The sequence below is a fragment of the Sander vitreus genome, chromosome 23, assembly GCF_031162955.1.
Source record: "Sander vitreus isolate 19-12246 chromosome 23, sanVit1, whole genome shotgun sequence".
NCBI classification, from domain to species: Eukaryota; Metazoa; Chordata; class Actinopteri; order Perciformes; family Percidae; genus Sander; species Sander vitreus.
In genome coordinates this window covers 13229834-13243240 of record NC_135877.1, presented here as the reverse complement: position 1 = coordinate 13243240, position 13407 = coordinate 13229834, and the positions used below count along the sequence as shown (strand labels likewise).

At 41.0% G+C, this 13407-nt stretch overlaps 1 protein-coding gene across 1 annotated transcript in view; it reads right to left on the bottom strand.

The window, feature by feature from the left end:
• Positions 1-306: 306 nt before the first annotated feature.
• Positions 307-13407, bottom strand: part of cacna1c (calcium channel, voltage-dependent, L type, alpha 1C subunit) — a 154174-nt gene continuing 141073 nt past the window's right edge. The window contains exons 44-50 of the mRNA XM_078243219.1: positions 13200-13328; positions 12967-13094; positions 12747-12844; positions 12481-12577; positions 11489-11597; positions 11210-11372; positions 307-9830 (exon numbers count right to left, since the gene is read on the bottom strand). Of these exons, the coding sequence (XP_078099345.1) occupies positions 9351-9830; positions 11210-11372; positions 11489-11597; positions 12481-12577; positions 12747-12844; positions 12967-13094; positions 13200-13328 (1204 nt within the window). The 3' untranslated portion in view covers positions 307-9350. The remainder of the gene's footprint in view (positions 9831-11209; positions 11373-11488; positions 11598-12480; positions 12578-12746; positions 12845-12966; positions 13095-13199; positions 13329-13407) is intronic.

Sequence of the window (13407 nt, the reverse complement as noted above, 5' to 3'; positions counted from 1 at the left end):
GACCGTAGTAGATGAAGGGAGGCACAGACATTTGTGGTTCTACTGAGGAGCTGTTTTACCACCAGAAACACTGACAGAAAGTCTGCATCGTAAAGCTGCTGTCACACCTCAGGAGCTCAGTTGTTAGCTGAAGTTATATCCGGAAGAAAGTCAATGCTGGTACACAAAACTCCTTTCCTCAATCCACAAGCTGTGGGTGCAGCTTTCTCCACCAAAGTAAACACAAAGAGCAATCTATGTGGCAGACTCAGATATTCTAACGTGCAAACAGGGATCTCCTTTATGAGTTATTATTGATTTAAGTGTATGAATGATAAAAGAAGGAATTAGTGATGAACACAAGGCTTTCAAGGTCCTTCCAACAGTAACAGTTGTCCTAAATGTTTACATATGGGTGCTGCTGTAGGTGTTGCTACACAATGGGTGGGTTATATATCTAACAATCATTTATGCTATTTCTAAATCTATCAGGCAAGTCAATATCATCTATTTGGTTCATTTAAAAAGGAAGTAAATTAATCATATTTTTGTTCCTCACCACCATCTCGAGTGAACAAATCAAATTTTTCCCAAGACTGATCTGTGAAGACTTGTCAAAGACATGTCTAGGAGCGTTTGAATGTTAAACAGCGCTGAGCCAGTGCAGCACAGTATGCAGAGGGTTGGTTAAGATTTTTTCAATACTGATCAAAGTTTAAACACTGCAATCAATTTGCCTCCAAAACCCATCCAATAACTTTTAATCATTTATATTTAGCAGGCTGTGAATTGAATGTGATTTTTCACATGGTTTCTTTTGATCCTCCGCAAAGTAAACTATCATTTACCATCATATAATTTAGATATAGTTTGATTATCTCTCTCTCTCTCTCTCTCTATATATATATATAAAATAGAAGACACTTGCAATATAAATGTGTATTTTATAGTATATTCCCTTTCGCGTTCTGCTCTATTCCCCAAAGCATCCATCAGCATTGATGTCAAGACATCCATACAAGAGAAAAACAAAGAGACGATCCTCTCTTGTTTCTCCAGAACAGGGAAGTTTGAATTAGGTTTAATTTGATTCCTACAACAGGCTATGCTGATTTTTTACCTAGGAAAAAAGTAAAATAAAATCTATATTCAAAATAGTCCTCTTAAAATATGTCAGGATCGAACAATGATCAACAACACTTTGGTTTACAAGAAAATATAACATATATATATATATATATATATATATATATATATATATATATATATGAGGGAATCTAAGTGACTAAGACAGGAAGAATAACACAACTCCTGCTTTCCAGCCTTACACTCTCTGTTAAATTGAGCACATATCTGTGTATAGTTTAGGATAAACTCAGAACTCTAATACTAAAATGGCACGTGTAAAATAAAAAGCATGTTTCGATGACATCTTTTTTTTGTCATGTACAGCAGCTCTTCCACACAAACAACATGGTTTCTTAACACCCTTACTGTCAAGATGCAGAATAAATTATAAATAAATTCAGCATTAACCCACAAAATCAGCTAGTCAGCTGCTGAATTACTCCTCTTCCTGCATTTAATAAGAATGTATCTACACTTATATAGTTCAAGTCCTCTAATTCCTTTCTTGGAAGAAAAAAATAGAAGCTACATGCTTTTCATGGCTCAAACCATAAAGAGAGCTAGTCCTTGATGTGGTGGATTATTTTGGTTTGATGTCTTTAATAGCTTTGATAATGCATTTGAAAAAGTGTACAGTGTATATGTGTGTGTATCGACTAGTGAAAGAGAGACAGGTCTCTCGGTGCTACAGTAGGAAAATGTCCAGACTTTGACCTACGCTGACAGGTTGCTGGTAGGTTATTGTCTTTCAGCTCACTTCACGAAAAAAAAAAAAAAAAAAACTAAAGCAAACACATATTTCAGATCTCGCTGTTGCCTAAAACTTAAAATAAAATTGGGAAATGTGGCAAGTGAACCACATTCATTTCTGTACCCTAGTGTATTTAAAAGTTGAACAAAGAGCCTGTCTACTTCTGGAGACACAGCACTGGTAATGGATAGATTTCGAGGGGGCTTAGCTGTGGTTAATTATGTCATCTGAATCATCCAAGGCGGTGGTGAAACGACCTTAAAGCCCATTGTGCATATGCCATCAGCTGAAACATACAATGTTTCTTCTTCTTCTGTAAATATAACTAGGCTACATGATTCCCTGCTGGTTCCCTATTGGTCAAAAATACAGTCAGTAAAGTGGGACTAAATTCTTACTGACCCTCAGTCAGTAGGCTTATATAACACATTTTCATAACCAACATTTCACTAACTACATTCCCAAATAAGTGTCCTGCCTTTTCCTTATTATAACATTCTGGTGATTAAATATTATATATTCATATATTTCTTCCTATAATATGGTATGTGGTGTATAAAAAATATACAATCATTGGCTAGTGGTGAGATACAGTTATTATCATTCACATAGGGCCAATACTTTATATCCCTAGAGAGAGAACTCATGCATACATTACTTGAATATATAATTCACCATGTAAGAACTTAGACCACCCTGAAATTCAAACATGATGAAATAAAATCTTCAACGATCCCCAAAAGATACTCTCCATCCAACATTCTTAGGCAGACCAAACACCCACTGCTTCCCATTGTCATCAACAGATTGTCTTCCGTCTACTTTATTCTCTCTCTTTCTTTGCTTTCACTTGAGGAACTGACTTGAATTTGACCTGCACCCTTTATGGCAGAGGGGTGTGGCTGTAGTTTAACTAGCTGTGGACACAACTGCAGCTTATCAGCCTGATAAGCTGGCTACTAACTATCTACATTGAGCCAGAGACCACAGCTACATAAACACACACAACAGACTTGCAAAACACATGTATAACTAATATTATTAATAATGGCGACTTCCCATTTAGTGGTTCCAGCTCCACAGCTGAGGTTTGATGCACACCGGTTTACTGGCACACCAAAATGGAAGTAAGCCATGTTTAAGGTTATAAATTCCACCTGTGCTTTTACTGCTGATAAGTCAAAATGCCAGCCGTTAAGGGACTATTACTGGCAGGGTGGACAAAAAACACTGCTGTGTTCCAATTCCATACTACACGCTTATTGTATATAACTACATACCTATATATATATAGTATGTTTTTGCTGTTGGTTCACAATAAATCAGCATACCTAACCATGTTATACTACACTGTCCAATGTCGATTAAACAGACTTTAAAATTACACTATCATTTGAATGATACTGATATTGATAACTGTAATTCGTTTTAGAAACCATGAAGTTTAAAAGATGTGGGCAGGGAGGGTCTATAGAAAAGCATATTTAGGTCTAAACGTCAGGATATCTCGAACTCTGCTCCATCGATTTCTACCATTCTTCTTTTAATCTTGCGAGTCCCCCTTATACTTTTACTTACAGTATATATCTGAACACACTAAATACTTAAAAACTGCTCAGAATTAGTGTGTGGTATGGAATTGGGACACAGCTTCAGTTTAACCTGTGGATTTTAAGTTGACGTTTTCATGCATACTGTTTACTTTGTGCTTGAACATAGCAAGTAAGCAATCGAGTGTGTACGTGCTATGTAGCTCCTGCCTCTGTGTTTGTCTGCCCTGAGCCTTGATTTCAATCCACCAATATGTTTTGTAAAAAACAAAACTACTAATTATGGGTAATTTGGTCCATTTCATAAAAATGATTCCCACTGGTCCATCTTCCAAATGTCAAACAAGGAAAAGATACAAGTTGAAAACAGAGACTATGGCAACACAAAGGCAAAGAAGTAGTGACACCTGTCTAAACTGTGGAGTAAAAATACTGTAGTTTGCTTTCTCTCTCAACGTTCGACAATCATATAAACATGAGCTCTGTCCTTCTCGGGGTTAGGAATCAGAACACGGACTAAGAGCCCGAAGGACACAAGATATGCAAAATCACCTTCCGAACACCCCTCCTGCTGTCCACACTCAGATGTTTATCTAGAGAAGAAATACTGACTTTAATCATATGTACACTAAATAGAAATAGCTACTGTCATAATGGGATATGATACTTAACCTGATCAAAACAAAAAGACTGCAAACCTGGCACGTTCAATGTCAACATGTGAACCTCATGCAATACTGATGGCACACCCTAGTAGCTTAATCAGTATAAAATAAACAGGAGAAAGATATGCAGTCAAACACATATTGAGTCAGGGAGGTGAAGTTAGTTGTTTTTGCTGCTGAGTCATCAAAATAAACAATCAGATTTTCATCCTGGGGCTACACTGGCTGGAAGCTAAACCGCAAGCAAAAAACACCAATTTCATGTTGATGTCTCAATACACATTTTAGACTGCAGATGCAGATCCAACACCATGGCACGAGAAAGATAAATAAATACTCTTTACTATACTGCACTGCAATGTACCTGATTTCAAGTATGTTAGGTTTCTCTGGCATGTAAACCACTGAGTTTACGTCAAAATGTAAAAAGAAAAAAAAACTATACATCGTCATGATATTTTTTTTTCTCCACTTTCACAAATATATTTACTTCGGGAAACCTTGTATACAGTCAAAGTTATTGCATTGTTTTTGCATATCTTGTGGGATGCAGGATTACACCCACTCATACCATATACAACTCATAGTTCAACCAATATGTAACATAAAAACGGCAATGCTGCTCCACTCCACACAGGGGCACCACATGCCTCTATATCTCTCTCACCAGCATTTGAAATCAAAGAACTTTTTAACAGAAACAACAAAGCCCGGGTTTGCACTTCTGATATGCAGGGTCACTCTATATGTGTGTGTCTATAATATGTAAGTGGACATTTATTAGGAACACAAAGGTAAAGGGTTTGAACTGTAGTTTCTGAGGTGCATGTATGCATTATCTATGTTCTTTTATCCTCAAAGCTGGAGATGATACTGAACATTTATGAATATGACTATTGATCAGTGATTGTGGAGATCTTCCCATCCTTTTTCTTAACTTGGTCAAGTCTGAGAATGGTTCTGTTTTGGATAATTCATTGATACATTATTAAAGTAACTATTGTCATTCATTACATGGTTTCTTATCAAAACTGCCTTGAGAGAGTAACACTCACAGCTGTTGCTATACTGGCTGATAGAATGGTTGATAGAAAGCCAGATAGCTTGCTGGCCTTTCTGTAGCATCTTAGATACAAAAACTACTACTTTACAATTCAGGTGCCTGCTGGTTACATTCATTATTGAGGATTTAGTCCTATAGTCATCAGGTGTATTGAGTAAACCAGCATTAATAACCAGGAGGAGGACTCATATTTTTTAAATTCGTTCAGGGTTAAATCAACTTTACCAGGGCTGGAGTGTGGAAACAAAAATAAAGCACAAAGTGAGATTGTGCACAAAAACACTGAACCCAAATGCTTCGCTGCACACACATTAACATGTTTGACCACACTTCAAATCTGCTTTCCTAACTTTTAGACTTAAAATTTGACTAAAATACTGAAACTGATGTGAGCCACTAGCCAAAAAGTAGTCTGTTAACATATGGTACCAAGTCGTTTAAATATAAATACTATTTTTATGAGTTGCTTTTAAAATAACTGAAAGAAAAAAAATAAACGCTGAAGATGTTTTATGAGGCCACAGGAAGAAAAGAAAAGAACAGACTACATGTCAGGGAGGGTATTCCTTTGACAACACAGACTTCTTCAGGCCTTGCAGTATGATAATTACCACAAAACAACAATAGCACTGCCACTAAAACACGTTCAACATTCACATTTAGTTTGCATAATAATGTCAGAAGTCTGTTACTGGCACAGGATGCAGTGTATGGCAGTGTGTTCATGCATACCCTTCCCTGCCACAAACCTGCTCTTCTTAACATGATAACATGTAGGAATGAGAGCTCAGCAGTTAGTCCGGAATGGTAAATTAAAGTGAAAACTAATGGCTGTAAGTTTACATGTGAAAGTATCTCTGGGTGGGAATTCAATGTATTTAAAAGTGAGATCTTTAGAGATAAACATCTGTTGCAAAATATTAGAATTTTCTTTAGCGCTCATAAGAGAGTGTAAGTTAAAAAGTACGTTTTTTAATGCTCTAACCCGAACATAAAATTGACCATAGAAAATCTTTTTGCCTAGATCCACTGAGATGTACCTGCATGTGAGCACTGGTCTGGTAAGATACAGGCTTTTAATACTAGCCTAGTGTACAGTTGACTTTGCATCTGGATTGTGGTGGCAACGACAATTATGTTTTAACACTTTAGAGAGCTGAACTGAATCATTTCAGTTTTAAATACTATAAAGTTGTTCAATAAATGTGACAATTGGCACCAAGGATGTGATACTGACATTAGGAATGTTTTTTTTTGGAGAAGATACAACACCAAGGGGAGACCTGTGCCCTGTGGCACTACTGTGAATCTACTGAGGTGCCTGAGGTCCATAACTGGCCATGGCATCATGTGGTCATACCTTATCTCAGGTGAATCCAAACTATAAAAGAGAAAGGTCAGTAAAAGGTTGTGAGCATGCTACCTAAAAGCCATTAGAAGAAAATGAAAAGACAAAAATCACACCACTGGGGAATCATCCAGGACACAACTTCCCTCCAAGCTGACAGTTTACGGATCTGTATTCAATAGTTTTTCATGTTAACCAAACAATTATCACATCTTATCAACTGACAGTAAATTACCTGTTTGTAGTATAATTTATTTCAGTAATTAGTTTTACCAGTAAATGATATTACAGACAGGGAGCTGTTTTATTTCTAACAATGACAATAAATCATAATGTTTTGTGATATGAGCAGACCTCAGACAAAGAGATGTGATTCAGAAGTCTTGCAGCATCTGTACACCAGCCCTAATAGTTCATTTGGAGTTTAAACTACGATTAAATTATGAAATTGTGTGATTATGGTGTGCTAAAGCCGAGCAATCAGTGCGTCACCCCCCAGTTCATTCACGAGGCGTCACTGTGGCAGTGCGAATTTGGTGCTTCTACCACTCAGAGCAACATCCACCATAAAGAAGAAAAGCAGCAATTGCCAAAAGGCTTGTTCCCTTCTGGGCAAGCTGCAATGCCAAAACTCATCACCACTGTAAACTTTACCGTCACTCTGACCTCGCTGGAGACCTTACGCCTAATTACATCTAAACAGAGAAATAAAGAAAAATTATACGATGACGAAATTTCAAAGATAGAATGGCTTCTGTCTCTGCAGCTTGGCTAAAAAGTAAAAACCGTGCTAAAGAAATCCCAAAGCTTTGGAAGCATGCCTGTCCATGGTAACCCTGTGTTAAGGAGGCCCATTATCACATACACACACACACACACACACACACACACACACACACACACCCTTGCGCACACACACGCACACACAAAATACCATACTTGTAATGCTACCTTAATTTACTGTCTAGGCTTAAAATCAGCTGTTTAGAATACATAAGTAACCACTCGGACACAGGCACGCACACATACAAATGCACATTCTCACACACATTTTTCTCTTCTGGGAAAAATAAATAAATAAATAGATACAATCTGTAAAAGGTGCATACTGATAGAGAGAAAGACCCCCTTTTAGATACACACACTATCTCACACATTCGTGCATACATACATTCTGTACTAAAACGCAGACACACACCCGCACGCACCAATATAGTTATACACTCGCACGCAAACACTACGCCCTGCTTCAATACTTAAAACCTCTTAAAATTCTCCTAAAATAAACCGAGCAAAAATACATTTATAAGACCAGCACCCCGATTGTGCAAACAAATCAAGGATAAATTAAACCAATAACATCATGAATATAAAACAAATTAGTCATGGCTAGCCAGTTTTGCACAATATTGAACTGTTAAATACATAGTGGGCGTGGTCTGTAGAGAGAGTGTGTGGCAGCAAATCCAATAGGATTCTACGCTGAGAGGAAGAGGAGGGTCTTGGAGAAGGAAGTGAGGTTGATTGACTGACAGATCCTCTGTAGATCCATGCCCCAAGTTTGTTTTCTTTTCAATCGGTCACTCCCGTTCTCTCCTCCACCCTCCGTCTCTGTTGCCCCATTTGACACACTCACCTCCCGAGGGCTAAAAAAGCAAAAAACCCAGCGATGGAGGAAGAGGGGTCGTGGAATAACCAAATAAGAGGGAGGAAGGAGAGGGGGGAGTGAGGAACGGCGAGGTATGAGGCAGAAAAGGGGGCTTGCTGTCTTTGCTTAGCCACCAAATGCTCCTCCCATTTCCTGTTTGGGGCAGGTGGTGGGCGTGGTCAAACAAGGAAAAGCGGGAGAGGAGGCGATGCCAGATCAAGGTGATGGACGAGGTGAGTTTGTCTCTCGCTGAACAGCGGACAAAAGAGCTGGCCAGCCTCCTGTTGGCCAGAGAGTGTCTCTCTCTGCCCGTGGCCCCCTACAGAAGCCCTGTTGTGGCTGTTGGGCCATCCCTAAAATCTTGGGGATTTTTGGCAGGGGGTGGTGTGTCACCTTAATACCACCCCCAGGCTGGCAGGGCTGTGCTCCAAGGTTCCTTAGCTTTGGAAGAGGAAGAGATTTCAAACAGGGTTTTTCCTCGCCCTGTTTACTCAATACAGCGCTTCATCATCAGTGAACCAAGAAGGTGTTGACCTTTGACCACAAGTGGGTGTGGTCAGATTTAAATCCTTAACTGACCCCACCCCCCCAAGCTGGTCTGCTGTCCCCTACCTGGCTTCATGGCGGCCAGACAAACAACACTAACACAACACCTAAGTAGGCATAGGAAATGAAAACAATAAACACTTATGTCGACTGCAGGAAATCCATAAAAGGACTTCCTGCTTCTGTTGTTTCCTTTCTACCTTTCCTTCATTTCTACTTTCTCCTCGCTTTTTTTGCTTCTCTCTACTTTTCTGCTCTTCACACTTTAAGGACATGATAAAACTGTGAGGCACTTTAGAGACACACTCAGACACGTGTAGAACACACGCACTCACGCACACGTACAAATCATAGGTCACATACAAGCATACACTCAGATAGTATAGAGTATAGTGTGGTATACTTGACTACAAACATTCACACACATACAAAGTCATATTAACCAACAAAGTCATAACCAGGTGTTTAAGGTTGCGTCACTGGCCGCCATTGTCCAGAGCGGTTACGTCAGAGAGGCAGACACTGTGTGTGTGTGTGTGTGTGTGTGTGTGTGTGTGTGTGGGGCGGGGACAGACAGAGCTAGCCGCGGCGCTGTTACCCAGCACTGACAAGCGTCAGTCTCTGATGATGTCAGAGGGGCCAGTTGGCCAATCGAACCCGTCAATCTAACTCCTACAAACTCGTCACACACTCCATATCCTCGTCCTCCAACAGCCCGCTGTTCCTGTGCTGCGCTCCTCCAATCACAACCGAGCTTCTGTGTTGCTCCTCCTCCCGCCCTACTGCCTCTTCCTCCTCCTCTTCTCGTCCCCTCACCCCTGCTAGCAGCTCCTGCCGCTCCTCCACCGAGGACGGCTCATGGACAGAGCCTCTGCTTCCTCTGGCTTCTTCCCCGCCCTCGCTGACCACTTGGTCCCTGTGTGTTGCTGCTGCTGCTGTGTGGAAGGGGAGGAGGTTGCCGTTGGGGCTGTGCTGGGAGGTGGAGGAGGTGCAGGATGTGGCGTTGGTGGCGGTGTTGCCGTTGAGAATGTTGATGGCGGCGTGCTCCATCTCTTCAATGGTCATGTCACATGCATCGGCCAACTCGGCTTTGGTCGCCTCGATGAATGACGGGTCCTGGGCGAAATGACCCAAACCCTCTGATATTAGCACCTGGGGAGGGATGGGAAAGAAAGGAATGGATGGAGATGAAGGGAGGAAGATAGAGAGAAATTGTGGGATGGAATGGGAGAGAAAAATATACTTTAATGTAGTAGGAAAAAGATGCAACTGTTACGGCTGCAACTAATGATTATTTTTATCAAACTATAAATCGAGGACCCTCTGTGTGTGTGTGTGTGTGTGTGTGTGTGTGTGTGTGTGTGTGTGTGTACGAGGCTCTGTACAGCAGTGGAGGCGAGGTTGCTACATCCATAGTGGGCTCATTGGTTGCGGTTCACCGGCTCTGACTTTTCTTCACTTCGTCTTTTTCGTCCTGCCATTCCATTGGACTGTGACTGTGTTAACACTGACTACATCTGTAGCTGAAATAAAGCCACTAAATGCTGTTGAGCCAAGATCCAAATTCGTTAAGGATAATAATGACAAGATGAGATAGCACCGCCATCATTAATCGCTGAGTTTGTCACGGTACTAGGTCCGGTTCTGGTGGTTGATTACACATATTTTTGCTGATTGGCTATCATAACGGGCCGGATGGATGGCACATGACGCACCGCCATGAGTCCATGAGGCAAATGTCTGTGATTACTCCATATTTTAATTGTGATATTTTGTGAGTAAAAATCTGAATCTGCAACATAATCATAACATTTGTCTGTCAGGTAAATGTAGTAGTACACTGTTTTCCTCTGAAGTAGAAGTACACAGTAAGTCGATAGTATGCAGTGCTTTGCGGTCCTTCTGTAAGTAATTTTGGGGGACAATGGTTCTGGAGAAAGCTACAAGCAGCACAGGATGCCAAGCAATCGGCCTGTTCCAAACAGGCACGTTTTGAACGGGCACTGTACTAGTTCATTTAAATTAAATTTTTATTTTCTTGATAAATTGTTTTGTCTATAAAATAATGGAAAATGCCAATGGTAATTTCTTAAAGCCAAAGGTCATCAAATTGCTTGTTTTAAATTAAATATAAAGCAGTGTCTACTTGCGACCCCTCGTCACAGGTGTCAGAATTCTATAAATTATAAGTTGCAAGGCCTAAAGAGGTAAAACTACCCAATATTTCACTAAAAAGCAAACATACAAATTAAACATTGTGTAGCAGAACATATCATGAACCCCTCGAATTTATCATGTGACCCACTGCAGAGGTCTTAACCCCCAGGCTGGGAATCACTGACGTAAGACAAAGAAAAGCAGAAAATCCTCAAAACTGAGGACTGTTTTAGCGCCAGACGAACGTGTAACCTTGTCAAACTTGTACACGCACACACGCACGTGCACAGGCGAGCGTGCGCGCACACACACACACACACACACACACACACACACACACACACACACACACACACACACATATACATACTCACCGCCTCCACCAGACTGCCTGCGCTGCCGTGACACAGTGAGCTGGAGTCTTTGCCCAGTAGCGAGGGCACTGTGAGCGACACCGGCCGTTGTGGTCTTTGATTGGACACTGACACGCTGGGGCTAGGACTGGGCACCCGGCTGTTCCCATTACTGTCGTTGTACCTAGGAGCAATACATTTGTTTATTATTGTTCCTACAGTATCATGAGTATCATCATAATTGCTTCTTGGACAATTGTACTGTGACTTAACAGCTCTTTCCAATGTACTTAATCTTACCAGGGCCCACAGTTGACAGAGGGCAAGCTGGTATTGAGCTTTTCATGGGAGGAGGAGCCCTCTAGCCTCAGAGAGGGCACTCGTTGGTACGAGGCATCACTGCCATGGGCTAGAAAAAAAGACAAGAGAAGCAACCATTAGGAGAACAAACCTATCTCAACAGTAGAGTTGGGTACCGTAACGCGGTGCCAATAGGGCACCGGTTCCAACGTAGACGGTAGTAACGAGACCGAATAAGAACGAAAATTTCGGTGCCTCATTTCATGATTTTTTTTTTTTTTTTCAGAAGCATTGCTGCACGGAACGCTACGTTACTGCTAGCTAGTAGCTGGATTAAACACAATGGTTAAAATGCTGACAGCTTACGTTAAGCGGTGTAAAGTGTGACTGTATTTCCCTGTAGAGGATTCCAACACCGGGACTGCAGTTGTCGGAAAAACAACACAGACGGTGCGTTTACTTGAAACTCACCAGCCTTGTGGTGCATTTTAAGTTATTGTAAAATACCCTTTTCCCATCTGGTGCTTGTTTTTGTCATTTACCAGCAATTTACTGGTGAAATAAGTCATTGTTATAAATTATTGTTATTACATTATTAATCAATCATTTAATTTTGGCCATATGGCCTTAGTAATAAACAAGCTGTTCTTTAATGTCGCCAACTGTCGTTTTGTGCTCCTTTTTTATATTTTATATTATAAATATATTATATATATTTCGGCTCAGGCACCGGTTCAGGCATCGTTTAGGCACCGGCACCATTTTAAAAGTATCGTTTTAGCATCGGTATCGGAAAAAACCCAAACGATACCCAACCCTACTCAACAAGTACAACAACAAAGCTGCAACATGACAAGAACAATATGCACTTAAAAATCCACTATTCTGGATTCTTTGCTTTTTCCCTCATTAAATAAAGGTATAACTCTGCTTGCAGAAGAAATTGAATGCAACATGTTTTGCCTTTGATGTGTGTATAGGATGTAGTATACCTAAGGGACTGGCTGGAGGCGTGGAGCACAGTTGGCTGAAGAGGGTAGGGGAGTGACTCCTTCTTAGCAGAGGACTCAACCCTGCGACTGCCAGAGCCTGGAGGAGGACAGAGCAGAGGGACAGTGTAAGAGAGGAGCAAGAAGGGGTGGGGGGGACACAGCATGGACGAGAGTTCAACTTCAACAAAACATACTGTATTTACAACTTGTTGATGTGCATCCAAATGTGAGAGCATGTTTGTGTTTATTTTGTGGGCATCTTCTACCTGATGATGTACAAGATGTAGCGGTACACTCGTCTTCTGGGAGATGTCTGGCTTTGACTGTCTCCTGAGACACTCCAGATGGAAGGACGATCTCCGCCCTGACACACACACAACAAATATGCAAACACAAAAATATTAGTCATATATAGAAAAGTAGGCATCGTAGCAATACTTTCGAACAATTTTAGTAAAAGGTGTCTATCTGCACACGTCTATTCACCCAGAGAAGTGGGGCAGAGGAAGACTCTCCTGGGAGACTGCCACCCTCCTCCTCCTCTTCTGTCTTCTACCTCCTCTCCTTCCTCCATGGGAGTCAACTGCTTAAATGTCTCATCATGATACACCAGCCTAATGAGTTCACACAGACACACAAAGAGGAGTTAATGAAAGACACACCCCAAAACCAATAACATTTAGAGATGAAATGGACGTGTCTGTATGTTTCAGCAGTACATGTCAGAGGAGAGCGAGTGGTCGGCCTCGTGGTACTCCCTGTCGTCGCCATAGCTCTCATCATACGTCTCCTCCGTTGACCCCTCGCCTCTTCGGATGATTGGCAGACGGCTGTCACTTAAGTCCGAGCTACCGACAAACAAACAAGCACACAACCAAAACAAACAAACAAACAAACAAAATGAACAAAACACCGACCACAGATGGA